A 17,907-nucleotide genomic window follows, 5' to 3' on the forward strand; every position below is an offset into this window, starting at 1 on the left:
TCCTATGAACAGCTTAGTGTGCGTACGTACATATGTGAGTATATGTGTTTCTGTGTGTTTACTTAAATGTTGCACGGGGCTTGCAGTAGGAAGAAGGATGGATTCACCTAGGGGACCCAAAACTTAACCATCAGAAGAAGGCGGCAAAGCAACTGTTTGAGTGCTGTAACATATGCCTTCTTTCAGGCTGCATAATTCATACAAAGTAATATTAGCTGCAACAGTTCAGCTCAATAGCAACACCTCATTATTTTATCCCTCAGTATTTATTCCTATGTTTGACGCCTCATGAAATTACTGTTAATGTGTTTATATAAAGGCAGATCTGACACAAGTGGGAAGAATTTAATTTCCCACTCATTCTTTCCTGCTGATGTGTCCTCTTCCCCTGGTAGAAGTGGCAAGTGTAAATAGTTAATTTGCTTCAATTATGAGCCTGTCCTGCTAAATTAGAAGCAGCAGGAATATGAAAAGCCAGAATTATACTTATGAGGCAGCTGACAAATCCTTGGAGCTCACAAAATCAAATCATTTACTCCTCATTGGTGCTCAAAGACCCACTAGATAAAAACTGCAGTTCTTTAACATCTGATGGAACTTGGATTGTATGTTACCAATACTTAAGTAAATTGAAATCCTTGTGCATTAGTGTCAACATTTGTGATACTGTTACCATTTTTGCTAGAAACCACAAGCTTTCAAGGGTTTCTATTTTGGTCACTACAAATAACCCAGACTGATTTGGGCATGAAAAATAAGAAAATGTGTTTTATAAGTTTCTCTTTTGATCATGGGGAAGCGACAGACATGACAGCGCATTATCCAGTGGGATCAGGAGGGGTTTTAGAAGTAATGCTGGCCAACACTTCCTATCTCCGAAGCATCTCTCGTGACATGAAACACCACAAATCAGATCAAAATGGATTCAAAACCAGTATTTCAAGAGGCCTTGGCTCTGCCTGGCCTCTGGGGACACCTTACCTAGCTCCTCCTCCCTTCTGGGGCACAATGCTGTGTCACTGTCCCACCTCTTGACGTGATAAATAAGCTCATTCCGTGGGTGGAAGAGCCATCACGTTCCCGTTGCATGGCCACGCATGTGGGGTGCCCACTGTCAAGACATCAGACAGTTCAGGAGACTGCAGAGTGGCTGCTGAAATAGCTCCAGAGGATACGCAGTCTGTCAGGTCAAGGTAGTCAGCAGCATTTTGAACACATAAATTTACAATTTGTTCACTTTTTATATATGCTCATATACTCATGCAGACATTTGTTCTACCTCTTGTTCTCCCTTTAAAAAGGACCTTTTTTATTATTATCTCCATGCTAATGAAGCAATCTCCAAGGAGTAACTTTAACACACATGTAAGATGATGGGAATGTACGTTCAGTTTATTAGATAAACAACTACACAAGGTTTAAATTTAGCTTTGTTTTATTTTTGTAAATGAGAATAGAAAGCGAAGGCACATCTGTGTGTGCACACTGCCAAAGTGAACTGCAAGCAAAATGGATTCAGGAAGAGGAACAACAGCCAGCAACCTTACACCTCCCCTCCCAGCTACTTGCACCAGCAAAGTCATTTTTACCAGCGTTGCACCTTAGGCCTGCTTGGGAGATCCACTGTTTTTCTTGACAAGTTTCTGTATTGAAATTGCATCTCTACCCTTTTGAAGCTCTAGACGAGTGCATCAAGAGTTTAAAACAACTGCTCCTCACCCTGGTGTCTGCTCCTTCTCCCTTCCCCTGCAAGCAGCTGGGCTTAATGAGCCGGAACACAATGGGCCAAGAATAGGCATGCATAAACTCAGATGCAAACTCATGTCTGTGTATATATATGTAAATATATATATAAATTTATATCTTCAGATTGGTTTATTGCCCTGGTTTCCAAAGGGCCAGACCTTGAACCCCTTACCTTCCACTGACTTCAGAAGGGGGCAGTGTCAGGCCCTCTGTTTGCAATGGATTTTTGCTGCAGGACTTCTGGCAGCTGATGCCTCTCTCTCCCATCCAGAGATGGGCTGAGCAGGACCGTGCTGTGCACGGATGGGAAACCTTCTCCTCTGCCACCAGAAAAATAAAATTACTGTAGGTCACCATAGGGGCTGCAGCATCTTACTCTGTACAGGGTAACACAGGCTATCATCTGCTGCCCAGCCCACCTAGCAGCTTGGCCTTCCTGCAGCATCCAGGAGCACCAAAGTCACAAGGAACATCAGAAACCCCTCTGCCCGGGGTGACTTTCTAATATCTGTTTGCTACATAATACAGACACAGCTTCTAGATAAATACCACACATGGCTGCCAAGTTATGAACGTTGACTTTAACTGCGCTTCTTGTTGTACTTGGAAGGAGCTGGGCCAAAAGGGCCCTGGATTCCAAGTACTACTGCAGCAACATGCATAAATAATATTTCAATTTTCTATTCATTCTTCTTCTCCACCCTTTATCCATACATTCAAGCTCAATAGGAACATGGCTTTAAATCAAATGTGTACAAAACTGGCTTTAGGACCAATTATTATGCTCCATTCAGGCTAACAACCTTATTTAAAAAAAAAAAAAAAAAGAATACCAGCAAGTGCATATAATCACCACATAAATCATATGTTTAATGTCATGTGTTTTGTACCCAACTTTCATCCAACATGCTTCTGATAAAATGTACCGTCCCGTTCCTGCAAGCTGTGAACATCAAGCCTATAAGGTCAAATTTAGGCCTGGTGCAAATGGCTACAATTTCCAGTGATCTCTGTCAAGTCTCGCTGTTTGTGCTAGAGCTGGATTTGGCCTGTGATCTTTCCCCTGCATGCCAGAAAGACTGAATTCTTTCCCCTAAGCCTCTAATATGTCATCAGTGTCTTTTTCATGCTCTACAGTCAGAGACTGCTGAGCCATATAGCTAGCCCTGGGCCTCTTTCTGTTGGTGTATGTACCTAGATTAAAAATCAAATGGTAACATATTTCAGTATCCATTAAGCAATTCCGAGGATTTTTTTTTTCTGACTGCTGTGGGAATATCTCTCTCCACATTTTAGATGAGTGTGTGCAGCTCTAGGTGCCTTTGCTGCAAAATCAGAAGATTAAAACTAGAGATATGTCTCCCACTTGGAAAAAATACAAGTTTTCTCTATAAACCTAGGTATGTAGGGCCAGGAATGACAATCTGAATGTGGATTTTAATTCAGGATTACAGCCTACTGTATTTTATCAGATGCCATTTCTGTAACTGTAGCCTGTGAAAATGACACTCCCGTGGGTATTAACACTGTGGAGACCAAAAAGACAAAATCAGTCATGTTGCTTTTTGATTTGCTATTTTTGCATATACTATTTTTGGGGTTTATGGAACACTTCCATCAAAACAAATGTGGGCACCTTTGCATCATTTTAAAAAGACAAATATAACTTGCTTGCAAGTGTCAGCTCTAAGGAGACATCCACAAGATAAACTGAAAACTTCCCCTTCTTTGTCATCCTTGTACCAGCTTTTTAGGTAAAGCCAGAGAAGTAGCATGGTTCTTCATAACGTGCTTTGTGAGCTAGGAGACACAAAGCTCTTTCAGACTACCATGAGGCACAAATTCTGAAAGTCCCTTTTTCTCCTAAGTTTAACTCACTGTCTCCAAGTCTCTGCTATCAAAGGGGACTGTGGTCACTGGTACCTTCTTCTACTAGCACCTGATATTCAAAACTGTGGGCATGTTTGCAGATGTTTGGGTGCCTGTTATGGCTCTTATGATGATGACTGGGGGAAGGGAAGTCTGTTCCCCTAAGGGAACAAGGGTGCAAACCACATGGGACAGGGTAGGAGTCCTGCTGCATAGTGTGTTGTGATGTGTTGATAACCCTCTGCAAGCAAGTTGAGAGGAAGTTGAGAGGAAGTTCATTGGGAAAAGATGACTAACCAGAACAAATACTTGGCTCAAGGCATTACAGGTATATTTCAGTTATATATATATCAGTGATGAGTTTCACGTGCAGAAGAGCAAAGGAGACGCAAAGCCTGCCTCAAGGAATTTATGATCCAGGAAGACAAGAACTGAGCAGCAGTTAAAATATATAAAGCAAAACATGACCAGAAGTTGGCATCATAAAACAGAAGTGCAGATATTCTTCTGTGGTTTTAATTTGGTAAATCTAGTATTTGTGAGTGCTTGTGGCTAACCATATAACCCACAACCCCTCTATCTCCAAATGAAACTTTGGGGCAGTCAGTTTAAGGATGTGTATCACTATTAATAAGAAGAATTCAGCCCTCAGTGTAAGCTGCTACAGCACTGGTAGCCCACACGTATGGTCAGCCTAGGGAACCTGAGCTAAAGGGTGCCACTGCAATGGCCTGGGGGCTGGCACCAGGCTAACCAGGTTATGTTACCAATGGGGGAGCCCAGGGCATTCGTTCTCCCCAGTGGCCTAATTCAAATGCTATCTGATGTACTTCTATGCACAAGGTAGAGTTTCATACTTACCCGTTCTGGAAAGTATCTTCTTCTATATTGCTGCATGCTTTGCTAAACATTGTAAAGGAACTTGAAGCTACCGTACCGGGTGCATTTTGGAAATGTAATTAAATAGTAAACTAAGAACCTGTGTATTGTGCTGTATAAATTTGCATTCATGAGGCACAGTAAGAAAATAATGCCAGCAGCTTCCATTTGCAGACAAATGAATGTAATCTTGGTGTTTGGGGGGTTCTATAACAAGCTGAAGAAAATAAGAATAAATTAAGCTGACCCACACTGCATATACAGAAATGATATTTTTTCTGCCAACATTCGATTTCCACAACTGAGACAATACAGAAAATAAAATATTGTGTAAGAAAACAAATCTGCTGCTGAATCAGAACGGACCTTTACTGCCTGAATGACAATCAGTTGACATTCAATTATCATGTTAATTGAATTAAAGCAAGCTAGGAATGACTTAATTCCATAAGTATATGCTCCTGTCAAGTTACTTATTTAATAATTGTTGCTTGCTTGATGAAGGAGGGGAAAATGACCTTAGAAGAGATTTCTGAGATGTTAAAAACAAAATTAAATATTGTCACTGTACACTATAGATAAGAAAGAGGACAGAAGCCTGCTTCTTGTTAAAGCGAAAATGTTAAACATATTATTGGAAATGATGTGTTTCATAATTTGGCACTGTCTTAAGCGTGAAACTCAAAAGAGCTTCAGCCATTTTCTAGAGTACGCTTGAATGACGACACAAGAGTTTTTCCTCCCCGAAAGCGCTGCAAGATTGCAACTCTGTTATACTTCTAAAATACAAAATTCTTTAAGTCTGAGGGCTAAAAATTCTCACAGCTGCAAAAAAAAAAAAAAAAAGAGGTTGGGAAGGGCAGCTGACTTGCTTATACCTGTTTGAGGTGCTGCTACAAATGCTGGGGACGCTCCCCACTTGCCCTGCCTTCATAAGCCCTCAGTTTGGTCTAGCAAGAAGATAGTGAACTGGTACCCACTACCAGGACCACGTTCATTTGCCTTCAGAGAAAAATACTGACAACCAGACCTTGTTGTTACTCATGAAAATTAACAACTCCCCGGACAGGCAGAACTTACCCTAATTTTTAGTATAAGCCAGGACTGATTAGGATTTCCAAAACTACTATAAGGATGATCAACCCACTTGTGTGCTGTCCTAAAGAGTGGGCATCTTCAAAGGGAAAACAGCATACAGACAGTGAGAGCTCAAGCTGTTGTCCTCAGAGGACATGCCAATGCCCTTGCAAGGATGAAGCGGGGGGAGCTGATCACGCTCCAGACAAGCCAGCCTGTGGGTAACATTCTGGCCAATGTAAATCATCAAAGCAGGCTGGGGTCATCAAAACCCTGTCCCCATCCATTGACAACTTTTTCACTCTAGTGCCCTTCTATTACATCGTTAATGTTTATATTACCATGGAAGACATGGCATTCATGTGAGTATTATTGGCTCACCAGAAGACCCAGGAAAAGAGGGCAAGACAATGTGTACACTGAACATGGTAGATGTATAGGTAGGGAATAATTAAATAACAGCTCTATGATGACACTCCTATGAAGTAGTGTTGTTTTAGTTGGAGATTTACAGAGTTGTTGTTAACTTCATATTATTGAGTTAACCTTGTACAGTATGACTATTTGAGGGAAAAGTCAGGTCCCAGAGGACTCTTTCAATATGCTGTGACTCTAAGAGCACAGCAGGAGTGTATATTTTTTATATTTGTGTAATGCAAAATAAAGGCCAATGTGGAAGCAGTAGATACATGATCTTTTGAAGATCATTATTCGGTGTAAAATTCTTTGTTCAGCTCTGTTTTTTAAACTGGCTATCAGAATGATGCAGAGGCACTGCAATATAAGAAGCGGTATAACTTTGTCTTTGTTCTGTAGGTCAAGCTAAATTCATTTTAGCAGCGAGGAACAGGCTGTTGACTAATTTTTTATTCATTTTCAAAACAAACAGTACATTTCCCTAATAATCACAAGCAATTACAACTTAAAAAGCAAATTGCTACCTTTTTTTTTTTTTTTGCAAAACAATAAGAGGTCAGCCAACACTATATATTTATCTTAATCTGGAGAAATTACAAGGGTGTACAGATACAGTTGCACAGCTAAAACCAATCTTTTTTCCTCTCTGTCTTTATATTTACAATTTTAGAAGCCTAAGACTTCTCTGTTTCCATTATGATCTTTTGCTTCCCTGGGAAGCAAAATCTTTAATCCTTTTAGGCAGCCTCTGAGTTTTGCCAGCCTTTATCTGAGGTTTGTTCTGCCTCTGAAAGCAAAGCCTCAGTGAAACAAAAAAATGTTTCACGGGCACATTCTTTATAAAAATGGTGTTGTGCTGTATCCTCCAAGTCTGACACTACCACTCTCACTTTGTAGTCTGCAACTGTGTTGTCCTCTCTGTGCGCACTCTCTGATGCCAAGTCCACTCCATTACGGGACTGCTGGTTTTACTAGAGCTTTGGAAGATCAAAAGAGATCATTTTTAAGTTTCATAAAGTTTATCCTTCTGGGGAGGAGATGTCCATGTGTGTTTTTCACCTGTGGAATTCAGGAGAACACCCCAAAATTGTCATAAATATCTTTGCCCATCTTTTACCTTTGAATCAACAGCCCGGTTAACTAGGCAATGTGGACTGGGAGGGAGAGTGTGGATTGTCTATACTTTCTTCATGGTGTCTTTCCGCAGCTGCCCAAGGTTGTGCACTTGACTGGAGAAGTGGACAGCAGAGACTCAAAGCTGCAGTCCCATTTAGTGTAATACTGTAAATCCCAAATGCCCATGAATTAATCTCTGCTCTGGGCATATGACTTAAAAACTGTGAAATATAACAGCAATTAAAAAAGTAAATTTACTCTCCCTTTATTTGTCTCTCTTATTTTTAAACCTTCTGTTTGGATGGTTTTTAAGCTTTTCCCTGAAACATGGAAGGCTAGGAGTCAATTCTGCTCAGTGACATGAAGCCAAGGTGCTTGCATGGCTCCTAAGTCTACCCTTTTAGGGAAAAAAAACCCATGAAGCGATGAGAAACTCGTGATAATATTTGCAAAAAGAAATGCTGACTTGTTCTTGAATCTGTCACTGACATGGCTAACAGCAAGTCATTAGCTAGGCTCCATGAGTCAGAAACTGGTTCTCCTCTTGGAGACTTTCAACCCTAAATATCTATGTTCGCTTTTGTAACATTGTGTTAATGTACTGCAATGAGGTCCTGCCTAACCCTCCGGATAATCTTTGATCTTGAAATTTGGGCAAAACTGAAGTGTTTCTCCAAGCTCTTTAATCTATTATGAGATTGTAGACATGTGGTATTTAAAATAATTTGGTGAGTTGGGAGAAATGTGCAGAAATAGATCCATGCTCCTGAGAACTTAATTAGACCAATATGGGGTCAAGACTGGAATAATGACTAACATGATTTATTATCCTTAGCAGCAACATGAAGCTTCTTTGACTCCCCCCAACAGTTTACCCGGGGAAGAGAGAAAGCCTCTTGGCTGATGTGTGGTGCCATCATCTCCTCCTTCGTTTAGCTCAAATATCTTTCTGCACATTCCCATCTTCCCCAGAGGGTTTTAACTAGTCTCACAAGTGGAAGCCAGTGGAGAGGTCCACGCCTGCCTTCCCCTGTCCCTAAAGGTCCCATTTGCAAGTACGCCTTGCGCTTCACTTTGAAAAATTAAACCTGAGATGCTCTGAGGGATATTGTTTTTTCAGTACTGCTGGGTAGTTAAAGGGTGTTTCGCAGTTGGAACAATATTTTCTTTAAAATATTTAATGTTTATTATTTCACTCTTTAGGCAATATGAGGAGGAAAGGCTGTTTACTTAGAAAGACTTTATGAAGATGCATGAGACACACCGGCGATATATAAAAACAAAACCAGATTAATTTACCAATGTGACACTCTTTGTTTTTAGGTATACAAAAAGAAAACTGAAGCTGCCAAGAAGGAATATCTGAAGCAGTTAGCTGCCTACAGAGCAAGCCTTGTATCCAAGGTAACACATAATGTATATACATACACACATGTATAGTGACATATTGCAAATAATTTTCAACATTTACATGGTGCTGAGCACCAAAGTGTTTAGTGCAAATAGCCATGTTTGTTATCATCTTAAACTTAGGTTTAAGGTGCAAATGATCAATAAACACAGTCACCTCGCCATGAAAAGATATCCTTTCTCTTCCGGTCATAGAGACAGCACCTCTCCAGGCTGGCAGTATCACTGCAGTTCAACAGAGGAAGGACATACTGGTAAAAAGACCTCAGTATGACAAACGTGCTGTGCCAGGCAGTCACCGTTCTACCTGTAAGGGGAAAAACCATATCATTACCCAAAATGCCTGGGTTGGTTTTTTTTTTTTAAAGTACTGTTTTACCTTGCAATCACAGTACACAAAAAGTCAAGCAAATTTTCATAAGAAAATGTAAATTTCCATTTTACATCCAGCAAGCAATTCGTGTGTGCACAGCACAGGTCACCCTAAGGCTCTTATACTGGAACACACCAGTGTATCCCCAGTACACAACTAGTAGCAATTTTCTAAACTGATTTATACAAACATTCTTAGTGCCCATCATTTGGTAATAGACGCTTTAACGTTTGTAGCAGGCTTTAAAATATGCAGAAGAATGTGAAATTACTGCACTGCACTGTGTCAGTGTGAAAAACCTATTGAGCAACTTTGGAATCATACTGGTTAGAATTACTTGTTCTGGGTCTGTCAAAACAAATTTAGATATATTTTGTTCTTACGTAAATAAAATAAATTTTAGAGGTAAAGGTGGCAGCATGAAGGACTGCCATACGTGACATGAGTAGAACTCTATGTTAGTTTTAAATGTTTTTGGGGTCCTGCATTATACTTCTCTGTATATTATATTAATTTGTACACATTTTCAGGGGAAGAGTATATGATTATCCATGCAAGGACCTTTCATGCTTCTTTTACATTATCTTAGTATTTGGTCAGTGTTTGTTCTGAATTTAAAAGTCTAAAATATGGGTGTTACCGCATTCATTTTGGGGGTTTGTGCCTTATGCATTTTAATTTTATAGCTACCATCATAAATACTAATGCATTTAATTGAAGTGATTTACAGGATGCCTTTAATTTCTCTTTTAGGGTTGTTTGGTTCTAATACTCATTGCCTTCAGAAAGGGTACCATGTGCACACAAAGAATTTTTTTTTTAATAGGCTGCCTATTAGCAAAATATAGGTCTAAAAAGCTCAAAATATTCCAATAGGTTTTGAAGAAATGCATGAAGCCAATTTTTCACTTGTGAAAATAACTTCGATGTCATTATTCAAAATATTATGGACTGTTTACGTAACACTCTATATAGCTTAATTTTGAAATGGCGCATCTAAGAGACCTGAAATTTTTGTTTTGGTGTTTGGTTGGTTTTTGGTTTGGGGTTGTGTTTTTTTTTTGGAAAGAGAAAAAGTATATTATGGCATTTTCTGAAGTTTGTTTACAGAAAAATATTTAAAAGACTCTTGATCAGTTAGTTCAGTGCATGAAGCCATTTATGCATATATTTAAATTTCTTGTTAGTCAGAAAAGCACTGAAGCATTTTCTTAACTTTTAAGCAATTATTTAAATTCTGCCCATAATGTAATTTTTTCCTCTAGTGTGGAATGTATCAAAATATAAACTTAATGAAGCCGAGTACTAATTGCTTACTCTCGTGAGCGCACTCAATGAATCCAACAGAACTGGCATGTAACTAAAGCAAGTCCATTTTGGAATAAGGATGTAAAATACCCAGATGTAATATTATATCAGTATATTCTAAATTATCATTATTAAATATTTATACGGCACCAGAAGAGTTGTAGTTCTCTAGACAAGCATGTAAGCATGAAGAAATATATACAATACATTATTAAGATTGTTTGGAGTCCATCTGGTTTTTATGTCCATGTGTTATATTATCATCTATAAAATATACTTTTAGAGAATATTATTAAGATTCCAAGACCTCATTCTCAAAAGTTAAGACATGCCAAAAGTAACATATCTTTTCCAAAAATGCTTTAATGCACTATTAATGATTTGCTCACATGGTATGTTTTAAACTTTTTACCACACTCTGTGTGAGTCTCATTTCATATGCTTATAATCAAGTGTTCACCCTGGGAGCTCCTGTGTTATATTTACTGCATATTGTTTAACCTTGCTTCTTTATAGGATTTTCTGTGCTGCTCATCCCAGCAGTGTTGTAGTGTAAAGAAATTCTCAGTAGCGCTCTGGAGCAGGAGGTTTGTGTTGTCCATATTTTCAAACACAACCAAATCATTGTGAAATCAGGTTTTCAGTAATTTTGGATATCCTGCTTGGGTCATCTAGAACTTAATTTTTCAGAGTATTGACCTATATCACACCCTTCATGTTCACAGCAGAGCTCCAACGACTTCAGAGTTAGCTGGCTGGCAGCTGTGAGATGTTCAGTTGTGCTTCACATGACATCAGGACACCCTCTTGCTATCCAAATGATAGGAGTTACCCAATTATCATGCTTTCTTCCTTCTTCCCTCCCAAAGGACTCTGCCTGTGGGAAGAGGCAGGCACAAGCAGGCAAGGGTGCTGCTTAGAGCCCTGTCTCCAGCTCAGCAGGTGCCTCACACCTCCCAAAGCAGCTGGTCTACCATTCTCCAAACTTTGGAACACTGATTCTGCCATGTTTTTAATCAAGTACTGCCAGTTTTTAAACAAATAGTGAGTGTATGACTTGTATATAAGTGTTTTTGTATGGCTTTTTGCATTTATTTGCAAGTCTTCAGTTTTCTGAGAGGCAAAGGAATGGACATATGCTATGCCCTACCTGAGCAGACCACACTTGGAGCTGAATTTACTGCACCCATCTTGGCCATTTGAGATGCTGGAATAGGCAGAATAGGAGATTGCAGAGAAATGGGGTAACTCTCATTTTGCCAGGAGATTTCTTAGCCTCTGCCTGACAGCAGAATAATGAAATTCAGGAATATTAGTTTCCATCGCAAGCTCTGGAGTGGGAGTGGTGTATCAGGTGGGGATGGTGGGCTTCTCCATGATACTCAGCCCTTTGCCCACTTTGCTTTTTTCTCTTCCCTTCTCTTCTCTTCTCTTCTCTTTCTCTTCTCTTCTCTTCTCTTCTCTTCTCTTCTCTTCTCTTCTCTTCTCTTCTCTTCTCTTCTCTTCTCTTCTCTTCTCTTCTCTTCTCTTCTCTTCTCTTCTCTTCTCTTCTCTTCTCTTCTCTTCTCTTCTCTTCTCTTCTCTTCTCTTCTCTTCTCTTCTCTTCTCTTCTCTTCTCTTCTCTTCTCTTCTCTTCTCTTCTCTTCTCCCAGCAGCAAACCTTCAGTCTTTTTCCTAGTCTTTCTCTTGTCCTCTGCATCCTCACTTCTCCTTCAGACACTCATAGCCATGGGTGCATAGTGAAGGATAGGGGAGATCAACATGAGGGACAGACTACCTGAGCTTCATCATAGACAGCAACCAGTACTGGGAAAGCCCATGTGGAGGAATAGTCTCAGCTGCTTTCTCAGATGATACACATTTATAAATTTGAGTGTCATTAATAGGAAGATGAGATATTAATCTTTGACACAATCTGTCGTTGTCCCTTCCAGAGTTCAAGTCCCTTTTCCATTGAATCTTAAGGAAGGGCACCCAAATTTTTTGGGAGGCATATGGTCCTTTCCTCTGGGTGCATTGTTGACAAAGCTGAGAAGTTCTGGCTGGAGTTTGTCGCACACACACACGTAGAAGTCACTCACACACCTAGTATGTATAATTTTAGACTGTGTTATTTAACAAAATCATAACTGAAAACAGTGGAAGTATCACCAGCAACTTCAGTAATAAGGTTGCCAGTCCATCTCTAGTACACTTTTAAACGCTTTAGTAATGTCTCTATAAAATAGGGCTACCACCCAATAAATAAGGTAAACATTAGATTGTGTAAATGTGTCCATTATGCACTAATCTCCATTTAATTTATCAGTTTATTTTCTGTATTTTCTCCTATTTTAGAATGATTGAAATTAATGGGGCTGTTGTTGAGTTTGCTCATGTGTGTAGGAATTGATATGTAAAGTAAAAATCACATTACAAAGCATTATATCTTCTGCTGCGCAGATTGCCATATTGCTTATAGTACTGACGAAGCCTTTGCATTGTAAACAAGTGTCTCTATATTTGCCCTTAGTTGCAACTTTTAGTACTGTTCAGGTCCAGAAATGCAGTCTCTGGTAGCTGGTAATTTGTACAGCATTACATAAAATGCTGTGAATTGCAATTTTACTTTTTCATAAAACAAGCACTTTTTTTAGCTTAACCAGCCTTTTTTCTGGCTGACATTAGAGGTTTTTTTCTGCATCTTTCAAATATATATTTAATCCAGATATATATGGGTAATGTTAAAAACTTTCATATATTAATATGTGCATCTATGTATATTTATATAACAATACATGCATATGATGTATTTAACATGCATAATATGTATATGCGTATAAATGATATATATATATATGTATGTTAACTATAGCAGTACAACTTTAACTGTTTTAACAGTACAAAGAAGATTTCCCTGTTTTGTCCTCTCTGGCTAAATGAATCTTTAATTCTATCTAACACAGCTTCAAGTTTCATGTAGACATATTTTAGCAGCTATGGCTGAAGCTAAAATCTCTCAGCAAGGAGAATATTATTCAAATTCAAAATACTCAAGCATATTTCAAAACTCTGATATTGTATCTAAGTCAAATTATGTCCTCACTTGACATTGCAACAAGCATGTTGGATGTTTTTCAGTTTTGTGGACAGTGCAGATCCTTTGGACACGTAAAATTGCTTTGTGAAGTATTTGGCAGAGCTAGATTTCCTAGCCCACCACCTTGCAATTATCATAGAATCATAGAATCATTATGGTTGGAAAAGGCCCTCAAGATCATTGAGTCCAACCGCTAACCTATCACTGCCAAGTCCACCACTAAACTATATCCTCAAGCACCACATCTACCCTTCTTTTAAATGCCTCCAGGGATGGAGACTCAACCACCTCCCTGGGCAGCCTGTTCCAATGTTTGACAACCCTTTTGGTGAACAAGTTTTTTCTAATGTCCAACCTAAACTTCCCCTGGTGCAGCTTGAGGCCATTTCCTCTCGTCTTATCGCTTGTTGCTAGGGAGGAGAGTCTGACCCCCACCTCGCTACAACCTCCTTTCAGGTAGTTGTAGAGAGCGATAAAGTCTCCCCTCAGCCTCCTCTTCTCCAGGCTGAACAACCCCAGCTTCCTCAGCCGCTCCTCATAAGACTTGTTCTCTAGACCCTTCACCAACTTCGTTGCCCTTCTCTGGACACGCTCCAGTACCTCAGTGCCTTTCTTGTAGTGAGGGGCCCAAAACTGAACACGGTATTCAAGGTGCGTCCTCACCAGTGCCAAGTACAGGGGCACTATCACCTCCCTGACCCTACTCGCCACACTATTCCTGATACAAGCCAGGATGCCATTGGACTTCTTGGGCACCTGAGCACACTGCTGGCTCATGTTCAGCCGGCTGTCAACCAACACCCTCAGGTCCTTTTCTGCCAGGCAGCTCTCCAGCCACTCCTCCCCAAGCCTGTAGCGTTGCATGGGGTTGTTGTGACCCAAGTGCAGCACCTGGCACTTTGCCATGTTGAATCTCATACCATTGGCTCTGGCTCAACAATCCAGCCTGTCCGGGTCCCTCTGTAGGGCCTTCCTGCCCTCCAGCAGATCGACACTTCCACACAGCTTGGTGTCATCTGCAAACTTACTGAGGGTGCACTCAATCCCCTCATCCAGATCATCAATGAAGACATTGAACAGGACCGGCCCCAACACTGAGCCCTGGGGAACACCACTCATGACCAGCCGCCAACTGGATTTGACTCCATTCACCACCACTCGCTGGCCTCGGCCAGACAGCCAGTTTTTCACCCAGCGCACAGTGCACTTGTCCAAGCCGTGAGCAGCCAGCTTCTCCAGGAGAATGCTGTGGGAGACAGTGTCAAAGGCCTTACTAAAGTCCAAGCAGACAACGTCCACAGCCTTCCCCTCATCCACTAAGCGGGTCACCTTATCATAGAAGGAGACCAGGTTAGTGAGGCAGGACCTCCCTTTCATAAACCCATGCTGGCTGCGCCCGATCCCCTGGGTGTCCCACACATGCTGCTTAATAACATTCAAGATGATCTGCTCCATGACCTTTCCCGGCACCGAGGTCAGGCCGACAGGCCTGTAGTTCCCCGGGTCCTCCTTCCGACCCTTCTTGTAGAGGGGTGTCACATTCGCTAGGTTCTAGTCATCTGGGACCTCCCCAGTTGACCAGGACTGCTGATAAATGACGGAGAGTGGCTTGGCGAGCTTTTATGTTTCATAAAAAAACTAAAGCTCGTATCTAATAAGACTAGCATTGCCTTAATGCCATCAGCGCAGCATTTTGTAACCAGAGAGTTTCCAGGCACCCAAAATATCTGTTACACTGCCTACTTTGTAATACAGTTGAACAGCTTAAGGAATTCGAGTCTCTTAAGTGAATACACGTGAAAAAGTTTGAGCTACTTGTAAAAAGCAAAATGGAGACCATGGTAAAAAAAAATCAAACGGTAACCTTGGTGTTAGTTTTCCATTTCATATGTGTATGTGGTGAGAACACTTGCCTAACATATAAAAAGGCAAATAATATGTCAGCTCTCCCAGATAGTGCATCTCCCCACTCCTAAGTAAATGCAGATGTGCAGGTGTGCTCTCTCAACGATTTGTTTTCTGTGGCCCAGTGAATCCCACATTCTTTTCTGCATAGTGGCCAAACTTCAGATTTAGGGGAGCCCACTCACATCCTGGCTCACTCCTCCCTGAAATAAGCAGTTGCTGGGGTTTAGGATATTTCTTTTGGAAATAAAATTCTGAATATCTCTTGACAGAGTAGGTGACTGAACTGCCGTGTCTCCTGGTCAGTGCTTTAATCAGTTGGCTATTGTGTACAAGGAGAGCAGCATCCCTTCTGCTGCTGGCAGAAAGGCACCTGGTTTCCACTTTTTGAGACAACAGATTCCTATATTATATCTAGCCCCAGTCCATGCAGATGTTTTGGAATTTCATAAAACAGTTTAGGCTGTTCTCAGTGAAAGCATCATAGATAGATAGAATAAATTAAAAATATGGTTATGTTTGACGCATGATTTTTTTTTAATCTATTAAAGTGCTACAAGGCATTTGGCAATATTCCCCTTAAAACAATAACAAAATAAAACCAGAATGATGACACGCACATACAGCTTTTACTTTTTTCTATTAAACATTAGAATCCCTAGCTGGGAAAACGATAATGTAAGGCTTGTAGAGCACGTAATTCATGCTTCTGTGATACCTCAGTTCTTCATTCTTTCTAGAGTTAGGTTATAGTCAGAAATTTTCTAGGAATCATAAATAAAATTATGTATGCACAAGTACGTGATGTATCAGAGTATCTGTTAAGTGAAATATATATTTATTAAACAATTATCTAATCTGATAATAACACAAATCCAGCCATCTTCTTGTCTAACAAGGAAACCAACTATCTACTGTCTGCAAATGTAGAGCGAACTATATTTAAGTTAATGCCATGAATTTAATTTGAGGCTAAATCATGTGAAGCTTTACATTCAGCAGTGCAAAAACCGAGACATGCTCTCACATAATTTCTGCCAAAAATGGCAGAAATGTCTTGAGCTTGAGAGAAGACAGATTTTGATTTGGAGAGGAACTGTGTTTGTTTTTGAAGTGAGTTAATAAAACTAGATTTCACTATTAGCCTAGTGCTTCCATTTTGGGAGTTAAAACACTTGTAGCAAATTAAAGTTGCATATCCTTTATCACATGTACCCAGGTTACATTCATAAAACATCCATTTTTACTTACACACCCTGAATGAATCCATGACAATCCCCTGTAGATGACGACAAAATGTATATTTAGAGATTGAGGATGTTCTTCTGAGCCACCTCAGCTAATTATAGATGACAACCCATGGCTTACTCCTTTGTTCTGAAACATCAAGAATGTGTCAAAAAGCTTCTGAACTCTCTAGAGTCCCAGATGTTGTTATTGCAATAGGTGACTGGAATTAACAAAATACGAAACATCATTTGCTAAGAGCCTCTTGTGACTTAGATAGGAAGGCAGCTGTACTGCAAATATGCATATGAATTCTCCACCAGAGTGAAGAGAGTTAAGTCAAAGGAATCTCTAAAGGAGTTAAAGAGCTAAGCAGGAGAGAGAAAACACTGCTGGAGAGAAGTCACTCTCTCATAAACAGCTTCACAGTGGTATTAATAAAATGGCTGAGCCCATGTAGGCTAGAAGAAGGGATTCTTCTCAAGGACAGGCTTGGGGTGGGAAGTGACCTAAAATGTCAAAAACATTAAAAATGGACAAGATTATGTGAACACAGAAAAGCTGAGAGAAGGAATAAACAATCCAAGATGTTCCTACCACCAAAGAGACAGCAAAGACAAAGACAGCAGATGCAAACTTAAGCTTAGGTAAGCTTTGTAGGACCTGCATAAATATTCAGCCAATTTCCTTCTATCTAGCTCTTTAATGCCATGGTACTGGAGAGAACTAATTCAAAGCTGAGTCAGGCCTGCCAGAGGTTGATCACAGCCTGCACAGCCTAGACCTTCCTGGTACCAGCTGACATAATCACTGCTGTTACCTAAATGTAACCTTCATTCTGGTCATAGAGTCCAAAAAATGTTGAATTCCTCCGCATGGCTCAAGACACCAGCCAGTAGATGTGCGCGTGGCACTGCCATGAAAAGGGACAACGTGGCAGCTACATAGTTTTCTGACACATTCATGTAAAACCTGAACTGAATTAAACTCTTTTCTAGGCTTTGAAACTCACATAGTACCTGTTCCTTGTCTATGCAGAGAGGATGCCAAACCTCTGTTTCTCATTTAAAGAGAAGCATCTGTTTCGCATTTAAAATAAAACTATGTTACACCATTTTGGCTATGTAAAAAGAAAAAACTTCTGAGGTTGAAATAGGTTATGTTTACCCACAAGTAAAGCTGTTTGCATAGATAGAAAGTTTATGCTGCCCATATTGGCCATAAGGCTCATGTCTTTGCCCTTGAGGAGGTCTCTCAGCATGTATTTAAACGACACAAAGGCATTCAATAGTACCAAGAACATTTACTGAATGTGCACTAGTTCTGCAATCTTATGTGTATTTTACTATAAAGGGGAGCTTAATTGCTGATGTTAATAAAGAAGTATTTAGATAATGGCTGATCTGTAAATGGCTGAAATTATATATCTCCAGCTGAAGGGCTTTTACCATTAACTATTTTTGAGAAACCAATAGAATGAGAAAAAATCCCACTTTTCTCT

At 40.1% G+C, this 17,907-nt stretch overlaps 1 protein-coding gene across 2 annotated transcripts in view; it reads left to right on the forward strand.

Annotated features, from left to right (window-relative positions):
- The window catches only part of TOX (thymocyte selection associated high mobility group box), a 230,517-nt gene that overhangs the window by 192,793 nt on the left and 19,817 nt on the right, over positions 1-17,907 (forward strand). For both annotated transcript variants that reach the window (XM_064442662.1, XM_064442661.1), the window contains exon 6: positions 8,428-8,508. In XM_064442662.1, coding sequence (XP_064298732.1) covers positions 8,428-8,508 — 81 coding nt within the window. The remainder of the gene's footprint in view (positions 1-8,427; positions 8,509-17,907) is intronic.

The sequence above is a fragment of the Phalacrocorax carbo genome, chromosome 2 (genome assembly GCF_963921805.1).
Source record: "Phalacrocorax carbo chromosome 2, bPhaCar2.1, whole genome shotgun sequence".
NCBI lineage: Eukaryota > Metazoa > Chordata > Aves > Suliformes > Phalacrocoracidae > Phalacrocorax > Phalacrocorax carbo.